This window comes from Trachymyrmex cornetzi, unplaced genomic scaffold (genome assembly GCF_001594075.2).
Source record: "Trachymyrmex cornetzi isolate Tcor2-1 unplaced genomic scaffold, Tcor1.1 scaffold127, whole genome shotgun sequence".
NCBI classification, from domain to species: domain Eukaryota; kingdom Metazoa; phylum Arthropoda; class Insecta; order Hymenoptera; family Formicidae; genus Trachymyrmex; species Trachymyrmex cornetzi.
The window spans coordinates 2,003,671-2,025,439 of NW_017295839.1; the positions used below are offsets into that span (position 1 = coordinate 2,003,671).

At 31.1% G+C, this 21,769-nt stretch overlaps 1 protein-coding gene across 7 annotated transcripts in view; it reads right to left on the reverse strand.

Annotated features, from left to right (window-relative positions):
* The window catches only part of LOC108770436 (glycogen synthase kinase-3 beta), a 53,830-nt gene that overhangs the window by 5,732 nt on the left and 26,329 nt on the right, over window positions 1–21,769 (reverse strand). The window contains exons 1-8 of one of the 7 annotated variants that reach the window (XM_018522018.1): window positions 15,958–16,360; window positions 10,800–10,990; window positions 10,355–10,438; window positions 10,055–10,093; window positions 9,125–9,235; window positions 8,430–8,667; window positions 7,817–8,010; window positions 4,430–4,772 (exon numbers count right to left, since the gene is read on the reverse strand). In XM_018522018.1, coding sequence (XP_018377520.1) covers window positions 4,430–4,772; window positions 7,817–8,010; window positions 8,430–8,667; window positions 9,125–9,235; window positions 10,055–10,093; window positions 10,355–10,438; window positions 10,800–10,990; window positions 15,958–16,144 — 1,387 coding nt within the window. In that variant the 5' untranslated portion in view covers window positions 16,145–16,360. Of the gene's footprint in view, window positions 1–3,895; window positions 4,773–7,816; window positions 8,011–8,429; window positions 8,668–9,124; window positions 9,236–10,054; window positions 10,094–10,354; window positions 10,439–10,799; window positions 11,012–15,957; window positions 16,362–21,769 lie in introns of those variants that run through there. The other 6 variants (XM_018522017.1, XM_018522020.1, XM_018522022.1 and 3 more) reach the window with 6 other exon arrangements.

Consider the following 21,769-nt stretch of genomic DNA (forward strand, 5'->3'; position numbering starts at 1 on the left):
ACATTTTGTTAAAAATCGTTAATAAATAATTTGATTTTTATATCTCGTAACAGTTAATATATTGAAAAATTGTCGGCAATAGTAACTCAACAATAAATATACCTTCTAAATTATGTATAAAGATCATTTATCTTTATTATTTTATATATACATCAATTTATTTTATTTTTTAAAACTATTTTTAGAAAATGGAAATTATAAATCTAAGAAAGTGTTCGTTCTTATCACCCGTCCCTTCGTAAGAAAAACTTGAATTTTCTGTTTCCCACGTAACTGATTCCTGGGACATGTATAACGCACAAAAAGCTTTTTTTATTATCGAAGGATTTTTATTAACATGTCAAAAAGTCCATTCACCATGTATGATGTGTCATCGGCTTAAAAGTATTACAAATCGCTCCATTGAGTCGATCAGAAGTTCGTCATCTAGATTAAAAAAAAAAAAAAAGAAAAGAATTTGAAAAGCCGAAAAACCGAGAAAAATCATAGTATAGCGACAGTATTTAGGGATAACAATTTTAAGAGCCAAGGGCATGGTTGATATAGGCATTAATTAATATCTGTCTTTTCACTAAATGCTCCGGCAAGAAACACGAATTTGTTAGCTAGCATTCTCTTCAACTATGACAGCGCGTTTAGTCTGCGGCAAGTCGATCAGTTTTTCTATCCGAGACATTTTTGTACATATATTGAAATATATTTCAAGTATCTCTCTTTATCAATAGTAGTTATTAACGGAAGAAATCCGTTAAAAATCTGAACACAAAATATAGAGTATCCCTTCCATGATCATTTGCCTACAAGATGATATCAGTCGAGATGATTTGCGAACATTAATTACTATTGATACTATCGCTCGATAACCATATTCATTGTTATATTGTTCTGTACTATGCGATGTCTACGGTTTGACTGAAATCTTGAAGAAATACAGTCCGGCTTAATGAAACTCACGTTATGAATCGAGAATGTTATAGTCCATTTCCAATTTTTACTTTCCTTCTCCCAAGCCAAACTTTGCAATAACGTTATATATAATTTGAAACCGGTATAATTTCGATGAGTACAATTTTTCGTAAGAAAAAATTTTAAGAAAATTACCATTTCATGTATTCACGAATATAAATAATCATTTAAGTCTAAATGTTTAATTATACCGGTTTCTGTTCTTCCTTCTCATTCTATTGTTAAAATGATATTAGATGCTAAATTACGGAATTATTTTGAATTTTTCTTCAACTAATGTCACGTTTAGCAATTATCAGTTGTTAGAGAAGGAACGAGATATATATATATATATATATATACACACATATATACATATACATATATATACATATATATATATATATATCATAAACTATATCGATAGCACGATGATCTTTTTACAATCGTCATCGATGTTTTTCTCAATCGATTTTGCAATTAATAAATTACTAGACACATTTGATTACACATTGTTTTAGTTTGTCCAACTCGAATCGTGTTTAGCAATTGTTGATTAAAGAGGAACCAGGATATATGTACATTTAGTATGTACATTTAAGGCAATTCAGCAATAAAGTAATTTGTTCTTGTTGCCGAATTACTTTAACAGTATGATGGTCTTCTTTCAACAAACATCTGTACTTTTTCAAGTTAATGTTGTAGATATCGGACTCTGTCTAGAACCGCCTAGACATATTATAATATAGTTACAGTCGAATATCTGTATAATCAACTCCGATATACTGTAAACTAAATATTCTTTAAAGATAATTTTTTTCCGCATAATTTTTTCACTGTTCATATTTCGCTATGTAATCATTACAATGAAAAAGCAATCAAGAGCATACATTTTTATTCAATATGTAGAGTGTCTGGTAATTGCTGTGACCCTCATGAACAGATAAAATCATCCTATGACTTGTACAATGAATACAAACATCCTTTTACAAGGTTCTTGATAATTAATGAAAAATTAATTACTCGCAAATTAGTGTGCGATTCGGCAAGAAATAGTCGAAGACAATGTCACGCGATAATTGCGGGTGCAACGAGATGAAAAGAGAAGCGCGCATCTATCAACAATAAATAATACAACACTGTGATATCTTTTGTCACGCGCGGATGCACACTCATTCGCAAATTTCTTTATTAGTGTCTCATTGATTATTGAGCAATTACTTGAAAAATGTTAAGATTTTTATTCAGTTTAATTTCTCCTATTTACCTGCAAAAGATGGCACATTAATTATCAGACATTCTATATACTATTGAAAAATCCGATTGAAGGAAAAATACATAAAATTTTCTTTTAATCTTGATGAGTTCACAGGCACTCGACTGTATTTTAACTCAATTAAGGTGGTGTATTTAACCATTATCAGTTAATTAACACATTGACTGCCATGTCATTTATATATAAATGACATTCAATTTCATAAACAAGTTCTAGGAAACCAAATATATTTTCTTTATCTCACTTTCTTTGTCATAGAATATCATTGCACAACAGAGCTTATGAAAATTTGCCGTCGTATTTGAATAATAGAAACAAGAGTGTCATTCGCATATAAATGATGCATATAATATATAATATAGCAGTCATTGTGTTAAAAAATTTTATTTTTTATATATACATAGGGTATAATTAAGCATTCGCTGTCAAATTGCGTCGTTCTAGTCTACAAAAAACAACATAGCATCCTTCAACTAGCATTCACAATCACTTCAAGTCGATATTTTCGTCGAGCTTCGATTCCGCAGTGTCTTAAAATATAAAATGATGGCGACGCAAACGACATTACTATAGACGCATTAGATTATACATCCTCTTAGTTTACCTTTAATTAGACGCATTCAGCGGTATTTAACGTTAAAGAGAAACAAGTTCGTACACGTATATGTATATACATTAAATTCGATTCGAAAACAACGAAGCGAAATTAAGACTCCTAGTAACAATATCAGTTTATGTCAGAAATAAAGAATAGCATAAATTTCTTTTCTCGCACATGCACATTAAATTAGCTTTCCGCATGCGACAATTCGCAGTTGACAGAATAAATTCGCAAACAGTTCCGAACTTTCTCCTCTGTAGATAAATTAATATTATATGATTTATACATGTCCCATATGAATTTTGTGACAGATCTAGTTTCACAGGTATTTCTCTAGAATTTTCGGCATGTTTCGTAAATCTATTCTATCAAATATTGTAACATATGAAAAACATAATCTATCTTAACGCGTATAAAATCTTTTGATACTATACGCCTACACAGAGGCTCCGAACTCCCTTTGGAAAGAGGAAATGAATTTCAACGCTGCTTGACTCCACTCTTCGAAAACAGCGAACTAAAATGGTTCATTTAACGAGAAACGGGATGTGACGTTGTATATTGGAATCTACGGATGTAATAAATAAAAATTGTGCATTCTCTATCTAGCCATGATGTTAGAGAAAGAGAGCAATATTTTTCGATGTCTTCGATGACTTTATGCAATCTCACGACATCCATCTCTTCTTTTATTTTAGATAAAGAAGATATCTAGCAAGACTTCCTTTCTTATTATAAATTGTGTATACAGTACTTAAACAGAATGCGCAATTTATACTTGTTACATTTATGTGAAAGCTATACACGTATCTATATACATATATATATACTTCTACTCCTATATATTTCATGTAATTATAAAATGAATATAATTTGTTCCTATTTGTCTTGTTACTAATAATTGCTTTATATATATTATTTTTTTAGGAACGTCTTTATGAATCTAAAATGTTATTATAGTTTTGCAAACTAAATAATATTCTACTTTGAAATTCGTCTATTTATATACCTGTTCCGTAAGAAGAGCAATTTTATCTTTAAATAAATAAAGAATAGATGCAAAATAAATCTTGAAATAGAAGAAACTTGACTATCTAATTTACAGAAGTTGGTCAACCAGCCACTATTGGCGATAAAAAAGCCAGTAAGTGGTGAAGAAATAAGTTGACGGCGCTCTGTCCTCTAAAAATTACGAATTTATCAAACTTCCGTCTTTGTCAAGATAAAGAGAGTTAGGATCCCCTGGTCCTACCTACGGAGGTACCTACGGAGATAAACTAAGAGCCTTAATTCCACTGAATCGCGTCGCAGTACTACACTACTTCTCGCTAGAGAGAAGGTGAAAACCTTATATCTATTTACTCCGCAATGCGGTATATCGCATTTACAACGTGGACATCCTCGTCAGAAGATGGTTACTTCGTCATGCCATCGTAACAACGTCATAACCCAACTCTTTAATAACGTTAAAAAGGAAAAGAAAAATAGAAAATAGAATAAAGCGGTTCAAGCCATGTTCGATTGGCTGGGGTCAGTGTTTTGCGTGTTGGTAGCGGTGGTGTTAGTGGTGGTGTTGGGATTGTTGGCGCTATTATCACTAGAATTACCGCTAGCACTGGCAGCGGCGCCCGTGGCGTCCGACTGGCCGCCACCTCCGCCTCCGCCACCCCCGCCGGGATTCCCCTCTGTACCGGTGGTGGCGGCGGCCGATTGCATGTATTTGGGTATCAGCATGCTGTTGAGGATTGGTTGGATCCGCAGCTCATGCTCGGTGAAATTGAAAAGCGGCGGTAATTCACGGCCGCTTGGCAACCGCGTGCCTTGTTCACGTAATTCATTGAAGAATGAATGCGCACACGCTTGCAACGGTGTCATGCGCAACGACGGTGTATACTCCAAGAGTCGTGCCACTAGGTCCATCGCTTCCGGCGGTGTGCGCGCCCTGAACACCTGTAATTATCATCAAACTCATGACAAGAAGCTATATTCTCAGCTCTTTCTCTTTCATTGCTAAATGTACTGATAAATATTTCCTGGATAATATAAAAAATTACTATATTTTGATTGTACATATTCGTTGGAATTTTTGGAGATAGAAATATCAGTTTTCATTTAAAGAACTGACTTAGAGTGAAAATCCTGACCTTCATTTGTAGCACACTTATTTATAATAATGGTGCTTAATAAATGTAAGAGACTTTGCAAGTTTAATTAATTCTAGTAGCATTATATGGTTAATTTAATTGATAAAATCAACATATATATCGAGTTTCTGTAAGAAGTAGGGATTACATATCAATAATACTTCTAATATTTCTTCAATCTCTTAAAGTACAAAAGATATAAAAATAGTGTGTAAAAAAAAAGTACATGTCTTAATAAGTAAAATTATAAGTAAAATAAGAAAGTTTATCAGCAGTGGTCAATTGTGTGTGCGATATACTGTAAACTTACATAAATAGACTATGCATTCTTACGCAACGACAACGTTGAAGGACAGATATACAAAATTAGATATTTCTTCCATAATGCATATTATACTGTGTTATACATTTGTATTACTAAGATACGAATATTGTAAATATGTAAGAATGAGACTAATTTCCGTTATGCTACTATAAAATTTATTTACTTTACCGCTGATCAGCCAGCTGTACCAAAAGAGCAATAAAAATACGGATCAAATTTTTTAATTTTCATTTTAATAATTTTGTTTTCGAAACATTTAACGCGCGCGCGCGTTGTAGAATTGTTGAAGATTGAACAAATTAATAGCAAGAAGTTAGTGACATGTAAATTGTCAGTTTCCTTTTCGGTTTTAAATCTCAGTAGGTGTCGTAAATTTTGTAGGTATAATTTTTTTTTGCACTGTAAAATCTACAAAATCCCTTTTAAAAAAATTAGACATTGATTCTAAGCACTACTCTCTGCATGATAGATATGAAAAGTGATATGTTATTGAAAGATTCATAATGAGATGATTTTAGTTATGTCACTTTGTATGTATACAAAATTTCAGTTCTTACATTTCATTTTATGGCGTCCAACCCTAGGACTATATTTGACCCGGCGAAGATTTCAATTTGCTAATATTCTTACAAATTTTTCTTTTAAATATTTACATTTAACAATTTAGTTAACAAACTTGAAATTTAATTTTATAATCTTATTTCATGATATTTGGTATTTTAATGTAAACAAATTTATTGAAAAATATATTGTATCAGAGTTGCGTAAAAAAATAATAGATTAATAGCGTTTTTCATTAGCAGAACTAGTGTGCACTCAGTACACATTAAAGCTGTTGTACTATTCTAGTCTAAATATAAAAATAGGATATCTGAATTGATAAACTGCCCAATGTGTATTTTATCAAATAGCACAATAAAATGTATTGAATATTTCACGGTTTAATTAGTTTCTATATTTTTATTGAACGTACATCTTTACGTCAATTTGTGTACAACGGCTTTAAAGTGCACTGAATGAGCACTAGTACTGTCAAAAAACGCTATAAGTCTAATAAATCCGGTAATACATGTACAAAAATATGTCATGTGTAGTCCCAGGGTTAACAAACTTGGATGATACCTGCTGAGAACTGAAAGTAAGATAATAATACTTTGTATCGACAATGAATAAAAATAACATTGATATTGGTCATTAATATCAACACTGAAAATTTATCGATCTATACTCAAAAATTTTTCATTATAAAATATATTTTATACTCATCCGTAATTTGCACAATTTAGAGTGATATATCCCCATAAGAGGACAGATATCCAATAAAAATAGAGAAAAATGTATATAGTCTGGAAATCTACACATATGCTTATACATATGCAACTTCTTATATATTTTATCTTATGTATATATGTTTGTGTGTGCGTGTGTATATATATATATGTGTGTGTGTGTGTGTGTGTATACATACATATATCAATACAATAATGAATTAAATACGAATATGTACATTTAAAATGAACACAGATTTCAAGCACTAAGTCTCTGCGCAACAGACACGAAAGACCACAATATGTTACTCATTCTTTCAAGTTTGACAAATGCAAGTCTCAAATACCACCAGAATATCAGAGTAAGTGATACTCTCGATTATTTTAAGTTGCCATAACAAATGTAAAATGTAAGAAGTCGAATATAAAAAATTATTAGTGTCGTTAACAGATGAGACTAGGCAATGAGGAGTTACATGAAGAAGATGACTAATTGTAAAGGAAATCTTGAAAACTATTCTTTTCTTTATTTTCCTTTTCTTTTAAGTAATGACTAAATAAGACTGGGAATAAGTCTGCACGCTCGTTCGGATATCGAAGTTTAGGTGTTATTTTGAATGTTAGTACAACGGGCCAAGATAGAGAAAGTTTGTGCCAGCCATATTGAACAACACTTGTTGCAAGTCGAATCACTTACTCTAATCTTCTGGTGCTCCGTGGAACACATAGATGTTTCACTCATTCGTTGAAGCATATACTGCAAATCATGAGACATGTATTGATGAATGGCAACCGATCGAGGCGCTATTGTTATTGCCATCGATCCTATTTTAAATACGAAAAAATAATCTCTTCCTACAAAAATGCGTGTAAAATCTCATGAAACGTTACATCAAATTCGATTCTACCTTCTCCTTTAATTTCAAAAGTTAACTGGAAAGCTTATTTTTTATTTTGTTATTATCCTGTCTGAAAAATCTATATTTTTTACATTTCTGTTTTAAAATATTTTATATGTTTCAAAGATAAAGAGATATTCTATATTATTTGTTTTATTAAAATTATGGATTTAAAACGAAAGTGGGCTTTTCAATTACTTATAACAAATCACAAAGTTAATAGACATATGTGTGAAACAAAACGAAACAATCACATGATGAAAAAATATACGAAATATCCCGCTGGATATACAGGTATAAGTATGTATTAATAACAATTTGTGTAAAGTTATATTAGCTATGAAATAATAGACTCTACCTTTTGCCAGGGATGTGATTTAATTTGTGGAAATTTGAATTCGGTGTAGTTGGGGTTCATCTCACGTATTTGATCGCGCGTAGGCGTACCGAGGACTTTGATAATCTCTACCAGTTGATCGACACCGCTATCACCGGGAAATATTGGTTGACCTAGCAGTAGTTCTGCTAGCACACAACCTGCACTCCAAACATCTGTCGAGGAAATGAGAAAAATGTCACATTAAAAGAAACGTTACATATTTTACAACAAAATAAAATATAATAAAAGAAGAATGAAAACAAATTAATGTATTTTTATTAAATCTTGCTATCAATTTCAACGGTTTTTTTTAATATCAAAATATTTAGATATCTATCAGGGTTAATTTTTATGAACACATATTCAAATTCCAAATTAGAGGTCAAAAAGAAACAAATAGTACGGTCAGTGATAAACTCCTTTCAAACTTATACCTGTTCCCAACAATGTAGATTAATTAAGAACTTTCTAGTTCTATTAGAAAAAGATAAGAAGTAAGTAGAACTGAAATTATAAAATTAATTTACATTGATGGAAACAGACATAAATATGCTATGTTAAACAAAGATTGTTATTAAGATTTTTAGCGTACCAATTTTTGTAGTGTAGTCAATAGCACCAAAGATGAGTTCAGGTGCGCGATAGTAGCGACTGCAGATATAGGACACATTTGGTTCGCCCTTCACAAGATGTTTAGCTGAACCAAAATCGCATAGCTTCAAGACACCCGTATCCGGATCTAACAGCAAATTCTGTGGTTTGATATCCCTGTGACAAATACCCAGCGAGTGGATGTACGCCAACGAACGGAACAGTTGATACATATACAACTGCAAAGAACAAAGAAAAGATTATTATCTATATATCTGATTAAATTTACAAAACACATTTTTTTTATTATATAAAAATCTTTATAAAATTTTTTTCAAATTCTCTCTACAGTTATTTCTAAGTTTTTGAAACCACTGATTACAAATCTGAGATCAGAATAATAATAAAGTTAAAAAAAAATGACAGATTTTTGACACCTACAAATCTTGTAAATTAAAATCTCAGATTCATAATTCGATCTAAAAAATTCTTAGGTACTGAATATTGCATGAAAAGAATTTCCTTTTTATGCAATCAGAACTACATATTACAACTCATAACATCTATGAGATCATCTTCTAAAAATTAATTGAAAAAACAGTATTAAGTAGGTTTACAAATATAATTTCTATTTTTGTTATATTACGAATTTAGAAATAACTAAAAATTATAAAACTAATAAAAAAAATAACTCACCTTGATGAAACTGATTGGTATCGTCTGCTTGCTTTTGCTATAATGTCGAGCGACTTTGTACACAGTTTCGGGTATGTATTCCAGGACTAGATTAAGATAAACCTCGTCCTTCTAAAAAAAAAGAAAGAATAAGAAAATTCCATTGCATGTAACCTTCATTCAACAAGCGAGGATCTGTTTACAAATATTTGTCGTCTCAAAGGCACACTATTCCAAAACCCAAACATTGACGACGTACTCGAATGTGGAGTTTCCCGCAATTCGCGAGTGACTGGAACTTTAATAACAAATTCTCTCTAATTAATCTAACAGCAATTTTTTAATAATTTTGAACTATTTTCACAAACTTTGATCTATTCTTTTATAATTTTATCTTCTATAGTTTTCAACGTTGCACGTTTATTTTTGTAAATTGATCTGCCAATCAAGAATTAAAAATTATTAGACTATAATTACGTTATTTATATAATATGTAGAAGTATAATTATTTTATTTATTTATTCATTCTCTCATACACGAAAACTTTCTTCTTGTTATGTTATTAGGGTCCTGGAATTTATAACAAAATACACTAACATTCCACCAGGATCTGAGATTAAAATTGTAAAATAATTGTAGCAAATTGTGGGATACCCCGTGGGATCATTTAAGTTATACATTTCACCTTTATTATTTCTCTTGGATACACACATCGATGCCCTCGTGTTATTAACATTTATCACACACGCCTTCAGAAACATTACGTACTAACAAGACTAGCGAAGCAGCGTAATCTAATCGGACCCAGATCGACATTAAAACAATGACGTTTCGAAGGAATGATACGATTGTGAAGATGTTCCTATGTGGAAGCGATAATTCGCCTAGAGATTTTTTCTCGCCAAAAGGAAGATTCTCGTACAAACTACTACTGGGTGCACTTCAACTTACGTCAACGTGAAAAACCGGATTAGTCGCGGTTAAGATGTTCTATAAAATAACATAACAATGTGGCATGCATTAAATGAACATCTTTCGTTTTATTTATAAGAACGTGTCATTTACGTAACAACCCGATAATGATAAAATTGATAATTGCGTGTTGTACTGCCATTTAAATTACATACTGCGTATCATTTTTTCGCAAATTTTAATAGATTGATATAATTATTGAAATATCTCTTAAATAATAGATAGCAAACTCATCTTCACTTAAAATTTAAGGAAGATGTGAAGATGTGAGATAGTTACCTTATCACCACTAGAATAAAAGAAATATTTGAGTTTCACAATGTTGCAATGTTCGAGGCGTCGCATAATTTGTAATTCCCTGTTCTGGAAAAAAAAAATGAAATTTTATTATGACAACTCATTAGTATACTCATCGTTCATTAAATAAATGAAATAAATAAGAAAATAAGATATAAATTAAAATAAAAAGTAAAACAAAAATAAGATAAAATACCTAGTAAAATCATAAATATATAATAAAAAAGATAGAATAGAATGTAATCAAATCAAATTAAATAAAACACAATGGAAACAAGAACGTAGTTAATGTAATTATGTAATAGTAAGTTGCTTCAATACATTATTTAGCAATGATTAACTTACGGTAGCTGTTACTATGTTCTATATACATTTTTATTTTATTTATACTTCGTTATTTATGTCGACACAACGTAAAAATGCTCACCTTAAATCGTTTATCCTGAAGAACCTTCTTGATAGCAACCATCTCTCCCGAATCGCAGAGTTTCGCCTGGTATACCACACCAAAGCTGCCATTGCCTATGACCTTAGTATCGGTGTACGCGACTTCCTGAGGACGATCCGGACCAGCACCAGGAGTCGCTACTACAGTCGTTACCTTGCTGCCATCCTTGCCTGCAGGGTACATTGCACCACCCATAGAAAAAAATTTGAAAAAACCACAGTGCAGGAAAAGAAATAGAAACAAAAGTAGGAAACCGAACTTCCTCTAAAAGCAGAAAACGCCCAGAGCCCTCTAGAATCGAGGAAAGCTTGCTCCTATTTCGCATAAATCTAAGTAAGCAAAATTGTCTTCACATCAACAATAATGTCTTAAAACATTTATGACAAAATGCAACATATTGCTTCGCAAAATGTAATTTATTAATATAAAGAACATTAAATACGTATACTATGACAGAATCAACCATTTTTATATTATTATTTTGATATGTTTTTATTTTCAATTTTCTCTCTGAGAGCTTTATATTTCGCAGAAATGTAAAAAAAGATTACGAACAAAGCATACATACATACACACACATATCGTTACGAGTCACAAGTCTGGAAACGGTCTATATAAATTACAACACCTCAGATCCACAATCGTCGCTATTTTAACATGTAATTCTTGGACACTGGGCGACCAGAAATAACTTAATCCTTGATTTGTTTTTGCTATACTACTAATAGTTTCGAGCCTTGCGACTCGTAAAGTAAATGATCGCGTGGTGTATGCAGATTATTCAAAGAAATTGTTGAAATTTACAATTCACAACTATTCCGCAATTTTATGACTTCCAACATTAATGTCTCGAATAGATTCTTTAATGAGAACTCAGGCAAAGTAGCTTGTTGACAACTCCTTTCATTGTCCAAAAAAAAAGAGTAATAAACGTATATAGATTTACATAAAATTGAACGAATATGTACGAGTACATTGAGAAATGTTTTCCATCGTCAGAATGATCAGAAAGGCAATTATTAGAATACGTGTAAAGTAGCCTTGATAGAGTCTAAATAAACGATGTAAATGATTGCAAACAACTGGTTCTGCTACCGTTGCAATGTAAACTCTCTCAAAAGACTCGCGCAGATACATATTTTCACAGCAAAATTTTCATCATCAAAATTATTCTAGCTATTAAAGGTATCCATATTTTTCAATTGCGTCATACTTTTCATAATATTTGTCATCTGTTGTTAAAAAACGGGTACTGGGAGAAGTACATAGGTTATTTTAACAACACATTACAAATGTCATAAGAAAATGTTGATTCATAGACGAGATATCTAAAGTAGTTCACACTGCATAGATGTAGTAAAGTGATCGTGATTAATAAATATCATATTAAAAGTGTTTGTAGAACTATCGTACTTTAATACTATAAATATATTTAAAGATATATTGCCTACTTAATCAATATAATAAAAAAAGTATAAAACATGATAGAAAGGCATACATTTTATTCTTTATAAAGTATAAAAATGGACAACAGATTTAAGTAACGAAACATAAGAAATTCTTTGTAATAAAAAAATCAAATTATTGAAGGTTAATATTACGATAATAATTATAATTATACGTTTTAATGTAAAAAATGTGACAATAGATTTATATACTTAAAGCTTAAATCTAATGATTGTATGTACATGATGTAACTTCATTGTTACTTTAATAATAGAAAGAGGTTAAATGAACTTAATTTCTATAAAAATTATATTTGGTATTGACAGAAAGTTAGAACATCTTCGATTGAGAATCTTATTAATTGAAAATAAAGAATTACCTTCTTTTGAATTCGAAGGTGAGACTGATTGTGAGTATGAGGCTTCCGATTTATGAATACATCGAACGATCACTTTCCACGTGGATGATGTCTTATCTTCTGACATATTAGGCCTATTTTTTATTGCTGCACTCTCTGAACTGGTGCACACGGTGAAGTAAGTTAAAGTGATACAAACGTATATTTGTTTCATTTCAACTTATTGCACTGTGTGCACCAGTTCAGAGAGTGCAGCAATAAAAAACAGACCTATTTTCAACATTTTCAACTATTTACTGTCAACTAGAGACTGAAGATCGCGAATATATTTGTTTTGTCTATTTCGTGAGATTAATATCAATTACATTTTGATATCCAATGCCAAATTTTTTGTAGATAATTAATAGGTCTAGTCTTTATCGTTGAACTCTTTGAACTCATGCAAATTGGCGCAATAAGTTGAAAAGAAATATAATTTGTTTCACATACTTCAATTTAGGTATTGCACCGTGTGCATCAGTTTAAGAAGTTCTTCGATAAAGAACAGGCTTTATAATAGAATTCACTTATAATTGTGTATGTTTAATTGTAGATATAATAAGTTATGGAATTTTTTTATATATCGTTCATTAATTATGGCGAGACGTGACAAACGATTTAATAGCAACTCATTTCGAAATGTAGGTTACATCGTACGCGAGAGGCACCACCAATACGAAAATCTTGTACCTGTCGCCGGTTTATCATTACGAGAATTGAACAGTGAAGCAAGTTTGAAAGAAATCTTGCGTTTCTACGAAGCGCCGCTACATTGGCAAGATACTGAGTGTGTCTCACCGGCTAAATTAAATCATGATGTGTAGAGGATATCTTAGAAGAATATGTTTAGGAAAACTAAATGAATATAAATAATAATGTAAAGATCAAATAATATAGAAAATAACATATATATATATATAATAATAATTTCAGATAAATCATACAAATGTTTATATTTATTTTATCTTATTTATTAATTTTTTATTGTTTTTAAATGAATTCCATCTCACGTTACTTTATTCTTTTACTTTATAATATATTTTTGTACTTTTTACTAAGATATACACTTTTTTATACTTTCCAAGTATAAACCGAGATATAGTAATAAAAAGTTATTTTAATTAATAATATTTTGAACGTGTTTCTATTAAAAATTTCGAGAAAATCAGATAGAATTTCAAAATAATTAGCAAGGTTCTTGAAAGGGACTAAAAAAAACCGAGTAAACATCGCGCTTATCCGTCGTGTGAAGGAAATGGGTCAAGCGACAGTTGAGGCTAGAAAATCCAGCCGACTAGTCAGCTAGCTAGCTAAATCCAGCTTGCGACAAAAAGCGCAACGAAGCGGTGCTGCAGCTGCATCGCGTACGCTGCGGATCCTTTTATCGCGTTACGCGCGCATCGGAGGAGACTTCGACCTTTCCCGTAGTATATGCAGCCCCTACCTGTGAAGCAAGAAAGCTTCAGAAAATATCTATATATCGGTCCTCATGGTGGCATTTCGCGCGGCTTAAGGGGGCGTCCCTCGTTATACCGAAGGTTTCTTTGTCGTCAGAGGCAATCGTGCTCGGTTTAACGAAATAGGCTGCGCAGATAATAAAAAAAGGGATTGATCGAGGGATTAATCAAGCCAGAGAAAAGCGGTAGAATAGAGTTCGAAGCAAATCTTTTATGATTAGATCTACTGAATGCGATTTGTATGACATATTCTGAGACTTTACAATGTTCTATTATCAGTATAACTATAATGATTAGTTATCAGATATTGTTATATAATAATTGTATTATTATAAAATGATTTTCATTTTTGTATAATTTATTTTACAATACATAGTAATTAAATATAGAAAAAAAGAATATTAAAGAAAGTATTAAATTTAAAAAATCATCAGTGTGCGAGTAACCGTTAATTTTAATACATAGATAATAATAAGTAATAGTTTTTATTGCCTACGCGGAATATATCAGATTTATTATCACACTTCATTACGTTACTTCGTATGACTACAAAACATATTTATTTGCCATTTACATAAATTTGAAAATTAATATTCAGTTTGTTACCGTAACGGAAAGAACCTCCCTCGACGCTTCGCGTGAAGCAATATCGAGGATAACAGATACCCATCGACTTTCCTTTTAACCCTTTCGTCTCTCCCTTTTTTCTGCTTTCTCGATCTGTTCTCACTCTCGAATAGACAAAAAAACCACATCACACACGGTAGGTGCGACCAAGAGTAAATACGGCACCGCCAAGAGGCGGTGTAAATGTCAGAGGATCACGCGCTCTCGATACACAAAGCGGCACGTATATGTATACTTGACGACATTTATTAAACGCGTCATCGTGGAAATCGGTCCATCGCTCGAAGAAATCAGATCAGCGAGAAATCGTCTTGGAAATTGAATGACACTCCGAAACGCGTCGATGAGCAGTAGACTTTTTTTCTCGGAAGAATAAGATGAAGGCGATATCGGTTTCTTTTGATGACGTGACAATGTATAAGAAAATTTCACAGAACTATTATTGAAGAAAAAATTGAAGCAGTTATAAGTAATGTAAGTAACAAAGAACTTTTAACACACATACATAAATAAGTTCTTTTATTTAAAAGCAGAATCTTTAGATATTATAGAATTTTAATTAAATTTTGTTCAATTATCTGTGCATATGTGTATGTGTACGCGCGTATGTAAAATTAACTATTGAATAAATTTCACTTTAATTGATAAATTTAATTGAATTGTGTGATAATTATACAAGATTAAAAAAAGAACTCGGCACTTAAATAGCAAGTAGTCAATGTCTAATCAGTAATCAAACATAGATCGAAAAATAAATTCTATTATATAAAAAATAAAATATATTTTGGTTTTAATAATATAGACTTATTTACATTTTTGCAATAAAATTAAGACATCTTTTGTAGAAATCAATCTTTCTCATTTGACATAAAAATATCGTGAAAAATAAAACGAGAGATTTTATATATATATATATATATTTTGTAAAATATTTTGAATACAAAACTTGCCGTTTATATTATATATACATATATAAGTGCTGCATTTTTTTAATACCCTTTATAATAAATTTCTAGCCTAACTATAATATTAATAGGCGTAATAATATTTCTCATTATTCAATAATAATTAATTTAAAATTTCAGTTTATAAAGATTAATAATTCTGTAACGTTTCGAAATATGTAAAAACTTTATAAATCTGAAGCAATAAAATTATGAAATACTAATGTGCTTATACACAAGGTACATCGATCGTTCGATACACTTACGTTTCTTACTGCTTAGTCGACGTAAGAACTTGCAGAATTTTTTATATGCAGTGTTGGCCTCTTTGCCACCTAATTCCACAGCGCTCTTAGGACGCTCGTTTTTCTGTCCAGCCGCCGTCGGACAGAACTTTGGATATCGCCACTGCTGACATGGTTCTGACCAATCAAGATTGTTTGCTGGAGCCATGATCTAGAGATCGATTAATTGTTGAAAAGTCCCACGATATATCACGATTATGCTTCGTTTTTACTTCGTTTCATATTTTAAAATATCGAGATCAAAATCAGATTTTCATCATTTCACTCAGTTCTTCAAGATAAAAGACTAGATTTCAACTAGTTCTCCTTGATTAATTCTGTTGTATCACAGAAATTATCTACTATCGTTTTTCGATTATATAGTTCTTTTTCTATTGTTATTTTTTGTATTATATATATATATTCCTTTTATTATTTTAAATTTTATTATTCCTTTTTATATTATAGATCAATATGCTTATTATTATAATGCTTTGGATTACAGATAGAAGTTATCCTCCATTATTAATACATATTTGTATATATTCGTTTCAGTGTGTAGAACTTGCCCACCTCTCTTAACTTGTTTATTTTGTATTTAGTTCAGAGAATTAATTTATATTTGAAGAATTGTAATGTATAAATACAATTCTCTTTTAGAATTTTCATATAATTTATTTATATATATCACTATATATTTCGTATTCTAGATTGCTTCTCTATATAAGAACATTTATAGTATTTCCATGCGTTTTTTAATACGAAATAATTTTTCCACAAAATCTTCAAACTTGCGGAATCGACGATTACTCAAGTCGCGAATTTAACAAGAATCAAATATCACGAAGTGTTCACGAAGAATTCACACAGTGCAAAGTTCAATAATCGTTTATATTTCTTTCTTCAAAATAACCAATTTTTATTTCCTATACAGAATTGGAAAATATCTGTTCTCGATTATTATTCACATAAAAATTGGCACTCAAATTGACGTATATTAACTGAAAGTTTTAAATTTTATATTTTTATCTCACTAATTCGTTATATATATCTATTTAATTCGCGTTTATTTATTCCAAGTTTTATATCAATAAAGATTTGTCGATATTGTTTTTAATACTTTACTGTTCTCACAAAAATTATTAATTATTGCTACCATATATCACTGTTATATCCTTTACATCATCATGCGATAATCAATCAGTCTTCTATAATCTTGTGTAATCGGTAAATAATTGTCTTCATCTTTATAAAAATTATTAGTTATTGACACTTACAAGATAAATTGTATATTTTAAATATAAGTTTTTTAAAAATTTTTTAATCTTTTTCGCGATAGACTGATTATAATATACCGCGATATCACGATCGGAAAATATCTCTTGCCTCGCTACAAGAATCTTCAACCACTTATGTTCAAATTAACAAGTGTCTTACATTTTTTCCTGTACTGAAATATTAAACTTCCATCACTCAAGTCTGTCTTTTCAAAGGTAATCAATAATGATTAACCGTCACGAACTCTGATCGCTTAATCTTCACTTGCAATATCCTCACATTTCTTCATAAGAAAGATCGATGGTCGACTGATTCAATCGCCTGATTTGGACTCACAAAGATTCCTTTTTTCTCTTTTAAGATGTGCGCTTACGTCATTAGGATCGCAACACAATGATCGCGTTTTCAAACGGATACTAACGATTAACTCGAAGCGCGGTGAGATCACACGTTGTGTCGGATCGGCGCGATTCGCAAACGGGACCACTGCCGGCCCGAGCCGACTTACACGCAGTAACTGCGTTGATTCGCGATGGACTACCGGCACGCGACTAAAGCCAACCACGCCGTCGATTGAGCCTTCACTCGCGCCGCGTCGGTCGTTCAAGATGACGCAGTGGGAGAGCACAGCGCCGGATCAGCCCTTTGTCTTCCAAGATATTTTTGTCTGCATAATAATTATAATCTTGTACAAATAATTATCGTCTGACGTACCTTGGTAAGGTAGAATGAATTTTTTTTCTATTTGATTATAACAAAAAATATAAAATCCGTGTTTTTCATTCATATTATGTGTATCAAAATAAAATTTCTCCTTGAGAAATTTTTTCTCCAATTATTCCCATTCTGTTTAGAATTAAAAAATTATTCAATGGCTACGTTCAGCAAAACATAAACGGTTTTGCAACTGTTTGCAATTTTTTTTTCTTGAGCTAGAACTACTCCCTTAGATCTAAAAGTATAATTCAATAAGCGCGCGAGAAAAATTTCCGACAGTTGCAAAATAAACGCGGCCAATTGCTAGTCATATTTCCTCGACATGAATTTCAATTCTGATTAATTGAAACATTAGAATTCGAAAGGATAGTTCTCTGATACCGTGCATAACAACCGACCCTGCAAGTGATATAGAGAGGGAAAAAGAGAGGAATAGCCGGAAGAGAGTAAGCGTTTGGCCGGGAAAGTGAATAATTATGTCGATTGCATCCGTTAGACTCGACTTTCGTCCATCCCAGGAATTTGTGCTGCTGATTCGATTACTGATAAAACGAAATAAGGCGAATAGTTTACGAAACGGTACCGCACGATCGTAGATAAAGAGATACCATTTCTGTTAGATCGATTTCCGGCGAAGGCCGAGTCGTCTTCTCGCAGAATTGAAATTTTCGGTCTATAAAAAGTTGAAATCAGATAAAAGCGAATTAATTAGCGTTTCACGTTTATCACGTGATTTTACGTGACTGTTGGCCGTGATAATATCTTCTAGGGAGTTCTTTCTGTATTAAATACGTTAAATAGGGCACGAATACGGATCATGATGAGATCTTACAACGTACTCGAAAGACGATAAATTATATCTAATAATAAGTATAACATTGTTAAGTTAAATATTCCATAATTATCGAATATACAATGAAATGCTTTGAAATATTTGGTGTTCTTATATATAAAATTATAGACTTAATAAAATAATAAATACAACACGCATTTTCTTTTCACAAAAATTGTTTCGTGTGTGTATAATTATAATAGAGAGATAATTATCTTACATCTTGGTAGTTTTCTTATAATCGCACATGCTGATAATTCATCGCAATATCTTGCTATTATACTCGAATTGTATAACTTTCACGATGGGGCCGCGAGAAAATTATAGACTTATAACATTATTAGACCGGAAAAAGTAGAAGTTTCATTCGTGGAAGATTTATCTGCTCATGCAAAATCGCTCTATATATGCAAAATAAGGCAAAATCACTCAAGTGTGTTATAAATATTTCTTTCACGTTCGATTAAGTTTTACGTCCATTAAACGAGATACTTAAATTATGATAATGACGTACATCGATAATATCGCTATAGTGTCGTAATAATCTCTAATCATATAGCGTATATCCTTCGTCGTCATAACGATACATATTAATAACTCGCACTTGAAGCTGTAAATAGCCTTCTCTTATTTAACTGAGCTCAATATAAGTGACAATTTAAATCTTAATAAATAATTTAAATTTCATAAAACAGAATAAATTAATATATTTATATAACATAGTGTATGTTATTATTGCAAATAAATTTGTATCTGTATTTTTTAACATTTTAATTTTTTGTTAACAAAAAATTTACATAAAATCGCTTGAAAGGAAATTGTAAAAGTGAAAAGAAAGTGAAAACAATAGTATAAAAAAATAGGTACTCGATTCTCGCATTCCTGCGTCGAATAAAGCGAGTGAAATGAACGCGTAGATATCACATATGTTAAACGAAGCAGGTTAGAGTATTTGCTATATTTAGCTGCTATAAGGAGATAACATCGTTATGACACACAAATAAGCGGCACACGTGAGTAAGTAATATCCGAGTCCGTACGCGCGTCTTCAAGAAGAAACATGATAACGAGTGCGGGAGGCACGTGGCGAACCTTACAAAAGCATTTAAATTGCTCGAAATATTAATATTGTTTGTGTTTCAGCATTACCAAAAATATAAAAATTTCTTGAATTGTTCTATTATTGCGTTTGAATATTTCTGTAAAACTAATTTAAAAGGTATTCAATTTTTGTTTGTTTGTCTTGATTCTGTAAATAAAAACTCTAATTTTGATAAGAAAATTAATAAATATTTGTGCAAAAGTTCATTTGTGGATGTATTTTACTTGTATAAAAGTTATTATCTAAAACTGCAGCAAAATATTGTCATTTCGTTGTATGAAGCGATTGTAAGCTAGATTATTTGTTTTTTTATAATATTTCGTTTTCTGTAATTGGTTTCAGGACATATATTTATATAAATTTTTTGGCTAATATTAGTTGATATTGGCTTTTTAAGCTGATCTTTTTGACATTTTTAGCTGATATTGTATAGCCAAAACATAAAAAGATTGTTTCATAATAGATTTTATAATAAATTCGCAACATTTTTTGGATTATGAAAATAATCTCGAGAACTGAAGTCAGGTTATTAACTTCATATGCTCGAAAGAGGTCATATTTCATATTTCGAATTTCTCCAAATACGAATTAACGCGATAAGCTAAGCCTTTGTAAACTGATAAAGTATTTCTGTCAAGGGTAAAAATTGTTATCGTTTCAATAATTGATAATTCTCCCGTTTTATCAATAATAGTTAATACTTTCGTCGAATTTGTCTACCATTTACAAGAAATTATTGTTCTTTATATTTAATTTTCTTAGCTAATTTTATCTCTGTCAAATAAAGGATTAGAGACGCGAAATATTTTCTTTGTAGAATTCAAAACTTTTCAATAATTCTTACTATCAAATAAATGCGACATCGAATAAATGCGCAAGAAATGATTGGTGTTGAAAAAAAAGGAGTAAAAAAGTGAAATCAAAGACATAAAAAATGACAATTCTGATAACTTTTATAATGTTGTAACGCCAACAGTAATTTTTTTTCTAAAATTTATTTATGCCGTGTAAAAATATCATTTAGCTTTAAAATGCTTTTGATGTCGTTTCGGACGATATAATTTTTTATTTTTAAGAAATAGCAATTTGAAAATAACTCTTCCGATACAATATGTATTTTTCCATGTAAAACCGATTCCGATTGTTGATTATATCGCAGACTACGTAATTGCCATCTCTTTCTCTCGTCTCTGTCTCTCTTTAGGAAGACCTGGAAATCGGCCAGCTCGACCTTAGTGACCCGCATCCGCCGCTTGATGACGACATTATTCCAGATCTAGATTAGTATACATTAACATGAACAAGCTCGCGAATGACTGTTCTAAAAATTTCAGTCGTTTCATTCAATGATCCTTTACCGAGACTATGGAATGTATCAAAATTATCGAATATTTTCCTCACTGCGGATTTTTCGAACAATTTGAAATCAATACTTTTTTTTTACGAAAATGACGTTGTATTCATAATTCTTCGAGTAAATAATAAAAGAATACCTATTATCGTTTAACTGTAAATTCACAAGATGTATTGAAACATGAAAAAATGAAGAGAAAAAAAATTAACTGCGCTCATCGGTAAGCATTCTTGCGTCAGATCTCCGTCTTGGACGTCGTCGGTCAAAGAGTATATCGATAAGTATATAAGAATAATCGTATACAAACGTTGCACGATCTATTTTTATCATCGATCAGCTGCGCAAATTGGTCATAACTCAATTGCCAGACCGGCTGCGTGTCGATCAAGCTTTGTCGCGCAAAACAGGCATTACAATGTAAATTCCTTTCGGTATAACTGAGCGATTAGCAATTTCAATATCTTGCGATTAATGCACTAAACTAACTTTTGTATTAAATTAAACGTTACAT